This window comes from Pipra filicauda, unplaced genomic scaffold (assembly GCF_003945595.2).
Source record: "Pipra filicauda isolate LSUMZ 115617 unplaced genomic scaffold, ASM394559v2 scaffold548_size709544_pilon, whole genome shotgun sequence".
Lineage (NCBI taxonomy): Eukaryota > Metazoa > Chordata > Aves > Passeriformes > Pipridae > Pipra > Pipra filicauda.
The window spans coordinates 278,640-294,826 of NW_024104696.1; the positions used below are offsets into that span (position 1 = coordinate 278,640).

Below are 16,187 nucleotides of genomic sequence, written 5' to 3' on the forward strand. Positions count from 1 at the left end.
TGGCACAACTGGCTCGGGAAAGGAGAGGGAAGGAGAGGGAGAAACCCTGCTCCTTAATTAGCGCGTTCCCTGTGTGATCAGAGAGCTTATGAGGCAGGTAATGAGCTGGAGGGGGGCTGCAGGAGCCCCCTCCCTGCACCACCTCCCGTCTGCCCCCCCTTCCCTTTTTGGGGTGCCTTTGGGATCACCCTCCGTCCCGCCGGCCCCAGGGATGCGGGATCACATTTGGGGGGTCCCTGTGATGAGTTTCATCCAGTCTCAGCCCCGCTTGCAGCTGCCACAGGCTCAGGGGCTGTCGGGGAGCCCCGAGATGCTGCTCTGGGGGGGCCAGGGAGGTTGTGGTCACCACCCCCATCCCACCAGGGCCGTGCTGACCCCTCTGGCCACTGGCCAAGCCCTGGAGCCGTGGAGTGACCCCCATCTCTGGTCATGCCAAGGTTGGGGGCTGAGGGGGGGCCGTGCTGTGGAGTCTCAAATTAATTAGCAAAGAAAACTCACTCGATGAGGGGGGGGAAAGCCAAGCTGCCAAATTGGCTCCTGGGGCCGCCTGTGGATTTGGCCTCGAGCTTTCCCGGCTGCGGCGCCGGGAGCTCCGGGGTCTGCAGTTTGGGGAGGGGGGACACGGGGGTCGCCCCGAGGAGCTGGAGCAGGGCTTGCTGGCATGTGCCACGGAGTTCTCCAGGGCTGCTAATCCCTTAATCTCTCGGGTAAGCAGTGCCAAGAAGGCAAATGACACCGGGATTGTGGTGCTTGGCTGCGGCGGTGCCGGAGCTCCGCCGGGATCGCCGGGAATAATCATTTCTGTGTCATTTCCTACTGAGTGGTGCCGGTCTATCGGCGTAAAACAAAGAGACTCTGGGTTAATCTGGAGGTTAATATGGATGTCGGGGTGGGACGGGCGGGATCAGGCCCTGGATCACGGTTAAACCGGCGGGTGAGGCCCTGGCACAGGTTGCCCAGAGAAGCTGTGGCTGCCCCATCCCAGGGAGTGTCCAAGGCCAGGGTGGAGCAGCCTGGGCTAAGTGGAAGGTGTCCCTGCCCATGGCAGTGGTTTGGGTCCCTCCCAGCCCAAAGCACTGCAGGGTCCCGGTGCCCCCCAGTGACCCGAGTCGCCCTGCAGGTTCCACCGCGGGGACTACACGGTGGAGGTGAGCATCAACGACTACCTGGACATCTACTGCCCGCACTACGAGGAGCCGCTGCCCGAGCGCATGGAGAGGTACATCCTGTACATGGTGAACTACGAGGGCCACGCGTCCTGCGACCACCGGCAGCGCGGCTTCAAGCGCTGGGAGTGCAACCGCCCCGACTCCCCCAACGGGCCCCTCAAGTTCTCCGAGAAGTTCCAGCTCTTCACCCCCTTCTCGCTGGGGTTCGAGTTCAGACCCGGCCACGAGTACTATTACATCTGTGAGTGGGGAGGGGAGGGAGGGGGGTCTGGGAGCGCATCCCGGGCACATCCCGGCACCGCCGGCCGGGGTCGGGCTCGGTTTGGGTTGGTGACCCGGAGTGTGGCAGAGCCCCCGTGTTTTCTGTGCTCTCACATGTAATTCCTGTGTGCTCCCATGTGTCCCCACGCTCTCACTCATATTCCCGTGCTCCCACATGTATTTCCTACGCTCTCCCGTGTGCTCTTGTGCTCTCACTTATATTCCCGTGCCCTCCCACGTATTCCCGGGCTCTCACATGCAATTCCCGTGCTCTCCCGTGCATTCCCGTGTACCCCTGTGCTCTCCCGGGTCTGGGCTCCCCTTTCTCACCCAAACCTGGCCCCCAAACTGCCCGGCCCGCTCTGGCGCCGGCGGCAGGACGGGGGTCCCTGGGAGGGCATTTCCCTCTCTGGGGTGTCTGAAGGGGCAAGGGCAGAGGGGGGGGAGCGGAGCCAGACCGGCTTCCTCCTGAGCTTGCTGGAGTCATGGAGAAAAAATGCAGTGGTGCTGGGAGCAGGCGCTGGGATAACGCCCAAACCCAAACAGGGCAGGGTGACCACGGTGGGGGGGGACCCCCCCCCCCCCAACCGGGAGCCAAGGACCCGCCGGCCCCTCCGGAGCCACCGCCACACTCCTCCGCCTTATCATTTCTCCCTCTTTTTCCTAAAGCAGCTGTTTTCAGCCCACTTAATTTGTCCCTTTTATCTATATTAAATTACCATTTCCCCCCTCTCCCTCCCCCTGTACAATGTCACCGGCGCAATAACTGCGGCACACCGCGCGCTCTCCCCCCCCCTTATTTTATTTTATTTTTTTTTATTTTTTAATGTCGTTAGGGCGAGATTACACCGGAGTAAATGGGAAGCTGATCATTGCTAACCCGGTTAGAATCCCCGTCATGCGGACCATTAGAAATTATGCCTCTTTGAGGAACCGTTCTTAGCAGACTTGACAGAAAAGAACTTACCTCCTCCTCGAGCCCATGGCTTGGAATCCATTAACCCGCCGGCACCGGGACAAGCTCCTGGCCCTGGCAGGGTTTCAGGGCACCTCTTGGCCCTGGGGACCGGGGGATGGAGCTGGGCTGGGATGCGGTGGGCTGGGATGCTGTGGGATGGGATGCTGTGGTTTGTCTGGGAGCTGTGGTTGGATGATGTGGAGATGCTGTGGGATGGGATGATGTGGGATGGAATAGGCTGCTGTGGTCGGTGGGATGAGCTGGGCGGGGTTGGGCTTGTGGGATGGATGCTGTGGGCTGGGATGCTGTGCGCACACGGGAGGCTGTGGGATGGGATGCTGTGGGATGGGATGCTGTGGGATGGGATGCTGTGGGCTGGGATGCTGTGGGATGGGATGCTGTGGGCTGGGATGCTGTGGGATGGGATGCTGTGGGCTGGGATGCTGTGGGATGGGATGCTGTGGGCTGGGATGCTGTGGGATGGGATGCTGTGGGATGGGATGCTGTGGGATGGGATGCTGTGGGATGGGATGCTGTAGGCTGGGATGCTGTGGGCTGGGATGCTGTGGGATGGGACGCTGTGGGATGGGATGCTGTGGGATGGGACGCTGTGGGATGGGATGCTGTGGGCTGGGATGCTGTGGGCTGGGATGCTGTGGGATGGGATGCTGTGGGATGGGATGCTGTGGGATCCCCGTGGTGCCACTTGGCTCGGCGCCTTCTCCTTCCCCCCCGTGGGGTGCAGCACCAAAAGGCAAAAGAAAAGGAAAGGTTCGGGGAAAAAAAAAAAAAATCTGCTTTTAAAATTAAAAAGAAAACTACAGAGAAAATTAAATTCCTTTATTAATATATATATATATTTAAAAAATCCCATTTTCTCACCCTGAGAGGGACTTTCACCTCGATAATTACTGCAATTCCTCCCTTTCTTCCAGTGTTTATTACTGTTTCTCAGTGCTTGACCCTCGCTTTGTCTCTGCCCCTCCCAACCCACTGGTCTCTCTCCCCTTTTCCTCCCCGCAGCCGCGTCCCCCCCGAACACGGTGGACAGGCCCTGCCTGAAGCTGAAGGTTTATGTTCGGCCAACGAGTGAGTCAGAGATTGGGGGGTCCCTGGGGGGCCTCTGGGTCCTGCCCTGCGGGGTGAGGGCGGGTGGTGGCCCTGGGGATGGGACAGGGACCCCCAGCCCTGACAGAGCCATCCCAGCCTGTCCAGCCCGTGGTGGACAGGCAGGGAAAAGAAATAATTAATAGCAATAATAATCTCTGCGCTGTGGCCACTTCTCCGGCTCGCATAAATCAGCCATTTAAAAAAACAAATTAATAATTTTCTTCTCCTGTTAACGTGTAATTAGCAAATGGCAGCGGCTCTCCCCGGGGACAGCGGAATGTCACCGGGTAACGGATGGCTCTCGCCTCCTTTCTCCAGTGGCTTTAAAATAAAACCCAGCATAACGGAACCGTCTGTAAAAACTCATCACCTTCCGCTCAGAACGAGGGGAAAAGATCTCTCCCCATATTATTTTTTAGTATTTTAATAATACTGGGATTTTTTTTATTTCCACCTTGCGGAGGGGAAGGGAAGGGGAGAGGGGCTGGGCCCTGGGGGTGGTGAGGGGCCCCTGAGGGGGCACCTGGACACCCCTTGACTGGGTCCTGAAATATTCCCAGTTGCAAATGCCTGGCACAGGGGACCCCGGTCTGGGGGGACCCCACACAGTACAGGGACCCTCCAGAATGAGGGGGAGCAAGGGGATCGGATGGGTGGAGCAATGGAGCGTCCCTAGACAGGACCAGGCTCTGCTTTTCCTGCCTCTAGGTCCATAAAAATCCCTGGAACCGGAGAGCTCTGTGCCCTCACCCACCCTCCATCCCCGGAGAGCACCCGTGTCATCCCCACCCTGCCCTTCCCTGGCACACGGGGCTGTGGAGCCACACGGGGCTGGCCCTGTGGCAGGTCCCGGGGGTGGCAGCAGTACTTTTGGGGATATTGGGATCTGGGGGAGGATCAGTACCCGGCTCCTCTCGGGCCACCAGTCCCAGCGTGCCGAGCATCCCCACTGCCCTGCCCGGGCTGGGTCCGGCCTGGCTCTCAGCCGTGCCCCGGCTCACACATCCCTCTCTTCCTCCTTTTCCACAGACGATTCCCTCTACGAGTCCCCGGAGCCCATTTTCACCAGCAACAACTCCTGCTGCAGCCTCAGGGTCCCGCCGGCGGCGCTGGCGGTGGTGCCGGTCGTCTGGACGCTCCTGGCCTCGTAGCCCGACCCCGCCGGGAGCGGCTCCGCGGGGCAGGAGCGGCCCGGGCACGGATCCTGCCCACCCCGACCCGCCCGGATGGTGCCTGGGGAGGTCACTGGTGCTGCCGGCGAGGATCCTGCGGCCACGGGAAGTCCCTGTGGTGGCACAGTCATCCCTTGGGGAGCGGTGCCGGGCTGTCCCGCGGGATGGATCCCGGCTCCCATCCCTGTCCCGCAGCTCGAGCTCCGGCCATCCCGGTCGGGCATCGCTTTTTACATTTCTAGACCAAATACAGAGTCCTCGTCAGTCGGTTTTTTTCTTTTTTTTTTTTTTAAGGAAAAAAAAAAAGGTTTTTATTTTTAGTTGTTGGGTTTTTTCCCAGCCGGGCCCCCCCCAGGCCAGACTGACCTGCCCGGGGCCAGGCTCAGCCCCCGCCCGGTGGAGCCTCCGGACTGCCGGGACCGCCGGACACAACGATGGTGCCAACGGCTCCGTGGGCACGGACTCCTTCCCAGCCCGGCCGCAGGATGTTGCAGAGCCGGTCCGGACACCCCCGGACACTCCTGGACACGAGGGTGGACAGACACAGCCCCCCTGGGGGGGTCACCCCATTCCCTTCGCTCGTGCCACAGATGGCACCAGTGTCCCCATGGAACACCGGGACAGCTCCGTGAACAGCAGAGGAAACTGGATCCAGCCGAGGGGAGCACCGGGAAGGGCCGGCAGGGAGCACTGGGATGGCCAGTGCTGGGAGAGCACCGGGGATGGCCGGCTGATACCGGGAGCACTGGAATGGGTGGCATGGAGAGCACCGGGAATGGCCAGCAGGAAGAGCAGTGGGGATGTCTGCTGGCACAGGGAGCACCGGGAATGGCCGGCACAGAGAACGCCAGGGATGACTGGGACTGGGAGCCCCGGGAACGGCCGGCACTGAGAGCACCGAGGATGGACTGGAGAGCACTGGAGATGGCTGGCACTGAAAATGGCTGGCACTGGGAGCACCAGGAATAGCTGGCACTGAAAATGGCTGGCACTGGGAGCACCAGGAATAGCTGGCACTGAAAATGGCCGGCATTGGGAACACCGGGAATAGCTGGCACTGAAAATGGCCGGCACTGGGAGCACCAGGAATAGCTGGCACTGAAAATGGCCGGCACTGGGAACACCGGGAATGGCCGGCTGGCACGGGAAGCACCGCCGGGCGCTGGGAGCCGGCGGGCCGGGCTCGCCCAGCCGTGGGCATCATTCCAAGGACATTTGTCCGGCGCCGGGCTGGAGCCCCTGCCGGAGCAGGGCTGAGCTCGCCGGGGCGGGAGGAGGCTGTGCCATGGATTTTCCTCCTCCGCTCTGCACCGTGTCCCCCCAATGCCTTGGGGGTCCAAGAGTCCCCCCAGGGGGGCCACGTCCATCGTGGTGCTCCCCACGGTCCCCCCTTTGCCCCCCGACATTCCGGGGGTTGGGCTTGGGGACTTTTCCCTTTTCCTTTGCATTAATAAGCAAACCCCCCCCCCCCAAAACCCCTGATCCGAGGTTGGCCCTGACCCCAGGGGTGGCAGGTCCCCAGGGAGGGGTCCCCCCGCAGCCCCGGGGTCTGACCCCTCCTCGCCTTAAATCTGGGGCTGTCCCACCTGGGGGGGTCCCCTGCCTGTCCCACAGAGCCCCCCCATTCCCCAGGGGGTTGGTGGTCCCAGGGGATGCCGGTGATGGGCTCAGCCCCAGCCGCAGCCCCCCATTCCAAGCGGATCCTGGCCCTTCCCGAGGGCTCCGTCCCTGTACATACAGCGCTATACTGTGAGCGGTTTTTTTTATGTATTGTTGAGAATGGATTTTATGGAAGGGTTTATCTTATTTTTATTTTATTTTTATTTTTTAGACTAGGAAGCTGGAATCTCGCAATAAGCTCATCTCGACCATCCAAAAAAAAAACCAACCAAACAAACAAACGGATAAAAAAAAAAAAAATACAAAAAAAAGAAAAACCCCACGATAAAAAAAATCGCATTCCCTGCTGTCCCTGTCCCTGTCCCCGTGTGTCCAGACCAGGTCGTGGTTCCCGAAGGTGACAAAAGCATTGTGTTTATGGGGGGGATGAGGGGGGACCCACTGGGCTCCGACACGGAGCCAACAGCACCCGCCTGGCCTTCGGTCTGTGTTTTATATATATATAGATTATATATATAAATATCTATATTGTGTACAGCGACTGTGGGAGAGTGGAAGGACGGAGGCGGCAGGGGCAGGGCTGGGGGGTCCCCCAGAGCAGCCCCCCCTCCTCGGCGCTGTCCCTCCGTGCTGGTCCCCGTCGTGCCTCGCTCCGTCCTTCGACATTCCGCTTTCGTCCTCGACGTCGTGCTGATGGTAACCGGATCTATCGCCCCCCCATTTGGATTCTGTATTTTTTTATAATAAAATGCAAATAAATGTCGTGTGAGGCCCTTGCTTTGAGGAATCACTTTCCCTCCCCGTGTGGCTCCACGTCCCCGAGGGCTCCGACACCGGCTCCATCCGCGCTCCCCTGCAGCCCCTCTCCCCTGGCACACCGGGGCTGTGCAGCCAGACCTCTCTGCTGGGTGGCGTGTTAATTACGGGAAGGGTTTAATTACCCTGTTAATTAATAATAATGGATATTAAATTAATTAATATGCAATTGTTGATAGTGCTTAATTATCAGAGGCGATGCTGCCCCGCGGGCGGGCGCTCGGGGCTGGCGGCTCCCGCGGCTCCGGCTGCTCTCCCGCCGCTGCCTCAGTTTCCCCAGGAATGAGACAGCAGAGGTGACATCCCAGGAGGCCACCAGAGCCAGGACAGGCTGCTCGGAGGTGGCCTCACGAAGCATCCTCTGCCAACCCCCAGCCCCCCCCCACCCCGTTCTTTTTTTACCTTAAATACTAAACTTTTTCTGGAGCGGCCCGTGCTCATTCCCGGCGTTCTTATGCCCGTTCCAGCGTAATTAGCAGAATAGGAACAACCCGCTGGTAATTAATTGAGGCTCCCACAGCTGATCCGAGCTCTGAAGTTTTGCCACCAGAGGGTGAAAGAGTAATTTTGCTTTTTAATAAGGGCCATATGTGTGCCAGGAGCGGGAGCGATGCCACCCACCGCCAGGGACGTGGGTGAGGACGGCTCCGGCAGAGGGAGGCACCAGGGAGGGGGCCCGGCAGGGATTTACCAAAAAGTGATTTTTTTTTTTAGACCCACTCAGGAGGTTTTTTGAGCCCTGACTCATGACTTTTTTAACGCTGGGTGTTGGAAATAGGGAGGTAAAAATAGCAAACGGGCAGCACCAGGCTGAGACGGATCATCGTTAGTAATTAATTAATGGAGTCGTGGGGTTTTAGGGCCTGAATGGGATCATTTAGAGCCCGTCTCTCATGCAGAGGCATCGAGGTTTGATGTGAGGAGTGGTGGTGATGGAGAGCTGGTCCAGCCCTGGGTGCTCCTTGTGCTGCATCCCTGCGGGGCTGGTATCACCCACCCATTATCACCCACCTTGTATCACCCCCCTGGTATCACCCACCCGTTGTTACCCACCCATTATCACCCACCCGTTATTACCCACCCAGTATCACCCACCCATTATCACCCACCTTGTATCACCCCCCTGGTATCACCCACCCGTTGTTACCCACCCATTATCACCCACCCAGTATCACCCACTCAGTATCACCCACCCATTATCACCCACCTGGTATCACCCACCACTCAGTCCTTAATATATTTAACTTTTATTATATTTAAACAGGGACGGATGGGGGTGCACAGGGCTGCAGGTGAGGCCAGGGCACATCCAGGCTCCCTGCATCTCCCCCTGGCCCCGTGCTGGGGGGTCTCTGAGGCCCTGGGATCCCCAGCTTTGTACCCAGGGGAAGGGGGACCCACTGCAGCACCCCCGTCCCACCAACACCGAAACAGGAGCGAGCAGAGCTGGGTCATTCCAGCTGAGAGTTGGGGCTGAATCCATGGAATCCAGCTGGGAGGTGCCATCCTGCACCGGTGCTTCCCACCCGCTCCAGAGCCAAGGCACCGGGGGGGTCCCGAGCCCCCGTGGTGGTCACGGTGTGGCCCTTACAAGGTCTCTGCTCCTGCAGCTCCTCGCTCTGTTTCAGCATTTCAACATTAATAGTTCTTTTCATTTAATCCCCTGGAGGCAGCGGGTGCTCCGTGCTCCGCTGGCCCGTGGAATATCCCACCTGGTGCAACCTCACGGCTGCAGAGCACATGGGGGGTGCAGCCCCCCTGTCCCGGGGCTGTGGCCCGGGTTGGCACCGTGGGGAGGCTCAGGATGTGCCCGGCAGCTCCTCAGGTCCCTCCCTGCCTCCCTCCCCTGGTCCTCGCTCCCGCAGGGATGCTCAGCCAGGCACGGCCCATCCCTGACGGGCTTTCCAGCGGGATTTTCACGATTTGTGCCTCAAAGGCACCACCCCAGGGCCTGCCCAGGCAGGTGTGCCACCACGGCTCCTCTGGCAGTGCTGGGGCAACCGTGGCCACCACGTGCCAAGAGAAATGTTCACCACAAGGCTGAGCTCTTCCCGGGGCTGCTCGAGGCAGAGCAGAGAGCTGGGAACATCCTGGGCTAAAAATGATCCCTGTCTCAGTATCCAGCTTCAATTTGCTCCATTTAAATGAATTCCCTGCGGCTGGGATGCCCCCTCCCCACCCTGTGTCCCCCATGGCATCGTGCCTTCACACGGCACATGGTGGGTGCTGCAGAGCTCAGGCTTCCGCATGGAGCTGGCACAGTGGCCACCAAGGTTGGCACAGTGGCCACTGAGGGCTCATTCCTGTGTCCCCCCGTCCCATCTCATCCCACACAGGGCACCACGACACCCCACAGCCCCCTGTGCTCCCCGCGGGCTCACCGGCACCTCCCGGGCTCCGTCACGTCCCTCTGGCAGCTCCTGGCGTGGGCTCCTGCCCCGGCTCCGGCTCGCGGGGATCCTCCTGTCCCCGTGCCCGCTCCCAGGCTGTCCCCTCGCTCCCCTCCCTGCCCCGGCTCCGGCTCGCGGGGATCCCTCCTGTCCCCGTGCCTGCTCCCAGGCTGTCCCCTCGCTCCCCTCCCTGCCCCGGCCAGCCCTCTCCAGCCTTGTCTCCTGAGAGGTCCAAGTGGTTGGACCGGGAGCGCTCCTGACAGACACGCTGTGAGCAGCGGGGGATCCCAGAGCGGGGGATGATTTACGGGAACAGCCGGGGAGGGGAGCAGGGAGCGGAGGTGCCGGGAGGGTCCCCGGCTCCCAGCCGGACCCTCCGCCCTGTCCTGGCCCGGAGGGGGCTGGGGGAGGTGGGGGTGGCCCCCCAGGCCTGCGTGGCCATCGGTCTCTGTGAGTGGCCCAGCCGGGGGTGTGACTGTCACAGCTCCTCCTGCGCCTTCCCAGGCCCCGCACGCAGGAAATGGAACTTTTCAGGCCACTGGACATTCAGTTTTGTTCAGCTGTTAATTCCCCCGCCCTGGGGAGAGGAGGGACGTGGGCAATGGAGGGAGGCTGACGGGGTGGTGGGAGGGGGCTGTTGCAGCCCCTGGATGAGGAGGATCCGTGGGAATCATCGAATCATCAAATCCCAGGATGGTTTGGGTTGGAAAGGACCTTAAAACCCATCTCGTTCCACCCCCTGCCATGGGCAGGGACACCTTCCACTAGACCAGGTTGCTCCAACCTGTCCCCTCCCAGGGGTGGGGCAGCCACAGCTTCTCTGGGAAATCCATTCCAGGGCCTCCCCACCCTCACAGGGAAGGATTTCTTGCCAATATCCCGTCGATGAGATGGGTGAGAGCACCTTGGGAGGTCACTGCACCCAACCCACGCCCAAGGCATCTTCCCTGCGCCTGTGCCCCCACCCCAGGCCCAGTTTGGGTGGTGGGAGAGGCAAATCCATTGCTGAGCATCCACATCCCAGCCCCCGAGGCCGGGGAGCGATTTCCCCCCCGGGCACGGAGTGAGCATCCATTCCCCTCGGAGCTCCTCTCTTGCAAGGTAACCAGCATTATATCCGGACCAATTGCTCCAGCATGATCCTCCTGAATGTTGCACAGCATGTACACGGCGTCTTATGGAAAATACATGCCCCTGGGTGAGCCTTTTAATAGCGCCGGCTCCTGCCCGGGGCCGGGGGGGCCACACTCCACCCCGGCGCTGCCAAGGAATGATTGAAAAGTTGGGGCTCGCCGTAGGAAACCCCCCGCTGTGGGGAACAACGTGTTTTCATTCCCCTGCCAGGTAACAAATGAAAAGAATTGCCATGAATGCTAATGGAGAGGGGAGCGGGATGCTGCCGGGGCTGCCGGGGCTGGAGGTGGGGATGGGGGGAGCAGGGATGGGGGGCCTGGCCCTGGGAATGCGGGAGCTGCCGGGGGACCCCGGTTCTGCAGGTGGGAGCTGGTGGGAAACACGCCCCAGCACGGAGCTGGTGGGTGCTACAGGGAGGGTGCTCCGGGGTCCTGAACCGAAATCACTTCTTTTGGCAACAAAATGCAGCTGGGGGAAAGTGTTGGTCCCCAACATCCCCCTTGGAATGAGCTCCTATCGCTTGGGTAGACCCTGGTTTTGCCAGCTGGAGTTGGTCATGCCGTGGAAAACACTCCCTGGCACGGGGCTGGTGGGTGCTACGGGGAGGGTGCTCTGAGGCTGTACCAAAATCACTTCTTTTGGCAACAAAACGCAAAACCACAGAACACAGAAATCCCCAAAATTCCAAGCTTCCAACCCCGAGGAGCCCGTCCCGCAGGCAGAGGTGCCATTGAGCTGGAGCAGCCAGAGGAGGGCTGAGCTGTTTGTCACCGTGGCCGGGCTGGGAAGCGGGAGGGTAAACACGGATGAACAGCCTTCACCCACTCTGGTAAATATTTTATATCCCACACCAAGAAAAGACACTCCTATTTAAATGATTTATCAAGGAAGATCATGTAGAGGTTTCCATAAAATATGTAGGGCTCCTAATCCCGACATCATCAAGCCAAGAGGACCGGAATCATTTATTACCTTCCCAACAGCCGCGCGGCTGCGGGGACACGACCGACAAATAAAAGTGTGTTTACAGCTTTTGGGCTCCTCTGGGGAGAGGTAAATCACGGCAGGGGTGGGGAGGGGAGAGGGAGCCGGAAATGAAGTGGCAATTCCTGTCTGACACAGGAGGTCAGGGCAGGGAGGTGCCGGACACGGGGCATCCCGGTGTCCCCGGTGTCCCCCGGTGTCCCCCGTGTCCCTGTCCCCGTGGTCACTGCTGGGTGCAGCAATGCTCACTCTCCAGTGGGGTTTGGGGGGTGGGCCCTGCGTGTAAACCCCTGTGGGATGTCCCAGTGTGCCCAGAGTGTCTGTGCGTGTCGGGGCTGTGCCATCTGGGACGGGTTTTCCGTGGGCACCAGCGGGGTCGGGATGGGGCCCACAGGGATATGACCCCTTTCCCCTTGGGGATGGAATCACTCCCGTACTGCCACTTGACACTTGGGATCCCGGGAGGGTGGGCACTGGGGACAAACCCCTCTGGGATGCCCAGATGTGCTCAGATGTTGTGCGAGTTGCAGCTGGACTGGGATCAGCCATCTGGGATGTGTTTTCCGTGGGCATCAGCAGAGTCAGGATGGGGCCTGCAGGGATTCAGCCTCTTTCCCCTTGGAGCTGGTACCCACCCCGTGCTCCCACTCAATTCTCCCTGCACTGCAACCTTTGGGTCCATTTACTGAGAGTTTTCCCCGTGTTCTGCCCATTTCCCCATTCTTTTGCACCCATTTGTTAAGGATTTCCCCCCATCCTCTGCCACTCGATGATCCCATAACCCGCCCCCTCCCCGCATCCTTTGGATCCATATACTGGGGTTTTTTCCACCCCTCTGGCTGGCACCGGGATCGGGGGGTGCCCCCGAGAGGCGGCGGAGCGGCCGTTTGGAATGCGGCGATTTGGAATGCGGCGATTTGGAATGCAGCGGCGGGAGCGCAGCCGTGGGGCCGGCGCCGCGTTATTAAGGGATTAGCAGGTTGTCTTGGCGCTCAATTGTAGATAAGTGCCGCGGTTTGTATTATCTTTTCACGCTGCACCGCGAAGGATGACAAAGAGACAACATGGGTGTCATGGCCTTCAGCATATCATTAAGGGTAATTTGTCTTGCGGGGAGGGGGGAGGCGAGGGGAGAGGGAAGGAGAGGAGGCGAGGGAGGACAGGGAAAGGCAGCCTGGGAGGAGAGAGGGGATTAAAAACTAAGAGAGGAGATTAGGAGTGAAATGGGAACTGTATGGAGAGTCAGCCAGGCGGGGAGAGGCGATGGCCAGGAGGGGAGGGCCGGGGAGGGGCAGGGGGTGTCACCCCGGGACCGGCTCCTGTTCCGGGGGGGCTCGGCCGGCAGGAGAGAGAACCTGGGCTGGGGAGGAGGCAGGATGGTGGGGGGCTTCACAGACCCTCGCTTCTCTTGCAAGAGCCCCAAATCTCTCCCCAGGCTCCATCGCATATATTGACCTAAAGTAAGGAGGAGATCCCGCTGGGTGTCCGGGGCAGTGGGACACAGCCCAGGGAATAACGGGAATCCACCCCCCCATTACTGACTGACCAGCCCTGGGGCTTCGGGGGGCTGGTGGGGAACAGCGGGATGGCTGGGACACAGTGACAGCTCCTCGGGGTGACCCCCTCCTCAGAGCCACCTGCTCCTTGTGCAACCCACTCCTTGGTGCAACTTGGTCCTTGGTGCAACCCCCTCCGGGTACAATCCACTCCTTGGTGCAAAGAGTCCACGGTGGGCAAATCCCTGAAGGGCTGGTGGTGGCTCCTGGGGGACACAGAGATCCTGGGGAAAGGGACATCCAGGTCCTGCTGTGATCCCCCAGGTACCATCGTGGTCCCCCAACCTCTCCCTCCACCGCAGGGGCCGGGTCTCCTGGGGCCAGGGACGTGGCTGGGGCTGGGGACGGGGCATCCTCCCGCACCCCCTCCCTCCCCTCCCCTTCTGATAATCCTATTTTTGAACCAGGGGATTAGGATCAATACTTCACTCCTAATGCTGTGGTAATACAGTGTTACACCGCCAGCGCCAGTTCCCTGCTGAAACACTTAAGGTAGTTTAAACCCATTTGTGCCGGGGAGTGCCGTGAATCCACAACGAGCTCCCAGCCCGGCCGAGCCTGAGCCGGGTGCCAGCCTGGGGCTGCCCGCACGGTGCTGCCCACGGCCAGCCCTGGGTGCCCCCAGGGAGCCCAAGGGGCTCCTGGACCCCAGCAGGGCCACACCGGGCAGTGACTGCGGGCGCTGGGGCTGCCACTGTGTCCAACCAGGGGTGTGTGGGCAGCAGCTGCCCGTCCTGGGGATGCTGCTGGTCCCAAGGTGCCTGGTGAAAGCATCCCCTGTGCCATGAGCCCCTGTGCAAACAGTGCTGCCCCCCAAGCTCTGGGTGCCCCCAGCTTTACCCCAGCTCTGGGTGTCCCCAGCCCTGTCCCCCCCCCGGCTGCCCCAGCAGCCCCTCGCCGGCCCCGTGGCCGAGGGATCCCGACCATCCTTCGCTCCAAATTGGCCAAGGGGTTTGAGCAGCTCCCGAGGAACAGAAACACAAACATTTCCATCCCGCGCTAATTCATAATTAGCTGCGCTTTCATTAGGTGCTAATGGGGGTTTGGGATGCCTGGCTCAGCTCGGAAATGCTGATTCACCCGGAGACCTCCCTCCTGCCAGGCCAGAGCGCGCTCAAGGCAGCTCCTGGTCAAAAACTCCTGGCCAAGCAAACTCCAGGAATGTCTTGGGAGCTGAAGGGTGTTTGCTGGGCACGTGGCAGCTCCAGCTCCGGCAAACACCGTCCTGGGGATCCAGGGATCCACGGCACAGGGAGGGCTGTGTCCCCTGAACACGTGTGCTGGGCACACTCACACTCACACACAAAACCCCCCTAACCCCTCAATCCCCTCCCCACCCCACCGTGGAGCCCCTCGGCCTGGGGGCCCCTCATGTGGTTCCTCCCTCTCCCTTTTCCCAGGGATTCCATGTGGGATGCTCCTGACATCTGGCACAAACTGGTCCCAAGGCGCTGGGTTAGGCTGGTGATGATCTGGATCCGTCCCCTCTGCTCCGAGTAGTTTTCAATTAAAACCAAAACATCCCGTAATAACCCGCAGAGGGGTTTTTATTTCCTTCCCTTCTTTAATTTTTTTGAAAATAAATCTATTATGAGGAGCTTAGAGAGGGATGTAAAACCGGTGAGGGACAATTTGGGGATTAGGGATGGGCATGTTTCTGGTGTGATGAGCAAAGAAAAGACAATCCTTCCGGGGCTGGGCTGGGACTGGGAAGAGGACACAGTGCCCAGCCGGGTTTGGGAAGGGGACAGAGGAGCCAGAAGGGGAACACCAGGGCTGGGAAGGGGCTGCTGCATCCAGGGTGGTGGAGTAGGAGGAGTCCCCTGGCTCTGGAAGCAGCAGTGAGATCCCAAAGCAGGACCTGCGCTCCCGCCGTGCTCCCGCCCGCTCCCGCCTCCCCTCATCCCGTTTAGCATAAAAGTCATTTTGGTCGGGGACCCCCGGCTGCTGCTCCCTCATTCCCAGGCATCGGGGCCCCCGCGGGATCTCTGCGCGGGGCCGGCAGCGTTTAACCCCCCTGCCAAGGGGAATTGGCTGCTCCGCCACTTCCCTGACCCCAAAAAGACAATGAAATCGTGCACGAAACCAATAGATTTTAGCCACAGGCCTGCGGAGAGGAGAGAGGAATAAAATACAGATGGAGCCTCGTGCGGCGGGGATGGGAATGGATTCTGAGCGGGAGCGGGGATGTGCCGCGGCTGCCCGGGGTCGGGATGGGGGGACCCCCCCGGTTCCACGTGCCCCTCATGGCAACGCTCAGGGTGGGTTCCTGGGGGCCCAATCCCGCTTGTCCTTGAAAAATGTCCAGAATTTCCTCCCCGGGAATAACCAGCCTGGTCTTCAGAGCTGCTTTGGGTGAAAAAACCACATTCTGAGCAAAACCTGCAACTGGGGGAGCGCGGCCGCGGTTCCGTGGGTGGGGACACGGGGGCACCTGGAGCATCCCGGGATGGCTCATCCCGTGTCCCTGCGGAGCTGGAACCCTCAGAGCCTGCTCATCCTCCTGCCTTAACGCACCACCTCTATTTATTCTGCTCCTGTAACTGTAAAATTGATTTTCTTGCAACAAGCCGCTCGTCTTTCACCACCCAACGCACCCAAACGCTCCGACATAAGACACTGGCAATTTTTAATTAGTTTCCTTTCTCCCTCCTGCCTCCCCGAGCAGGCATGTGGAACCGGAACAGGGCAGCCCGGAAAGGAGCGGGATCCAGAGGTGACAAAAGCACTTTTTATCCTTGATATGATTATTAATAATACACTCGTTTACCTAACGAGGCGGGAGCGCGGGGTGGGGGGGTGTGCAGGGGGGTGATTAGAGCTTCCTTCAGCCGCGGCGATGGAGGAGCAGCTTTAAACGCTGGAACCTTTAAATATTGCCTGGGAGCAGCTCCGGGATGTTGGTCCCCTCCCCACAAACACCCAGGGACCCCCAGCCCAGCCCTGGCTCACGACACGGTGGGTCCTGCCGGTGTCCCCTGGCTCGAGGGGGGGAATTTTTCAGGAGGCCCTTGAAA

The 16,187-nt window shown here is 60.2% G+C and overlaps 1 protein-coding gene across 1 annotated transcript in view; it reads left to right on the forward strand.

The window, feature by feature from the left end:
- Nucleotides 1-7,068, forward strand: part of EFNA2 (ephrin A2) — a 38,327-nt gene extending 31,259 nt beyond the window's left edge. Inside the window, exons 2-4 of the mRNA XM_027715855.2 lie at nucleotides 1,121-1,410; nucleotides 3,412-3,477; nucleotides 4,528-7,068. Coding sequence (XP_027571656.1) covers nucleotides 1,121-1,410; nucleotides 3,412-3,477; nucleotides 4,528-4,649 — 478 coding nt within the window. The 3' untranslated portion in view covers nucleotides 4,650-7,068. The remainder of the gene's footprint in view (nucleotides 1-1,120; nucleotides 1,411-3,411; nucleotides 3,478-4,527) is intronic.
- Nucleotides 7,069-16,187: the final 9,119 nt, after the last annotated feature.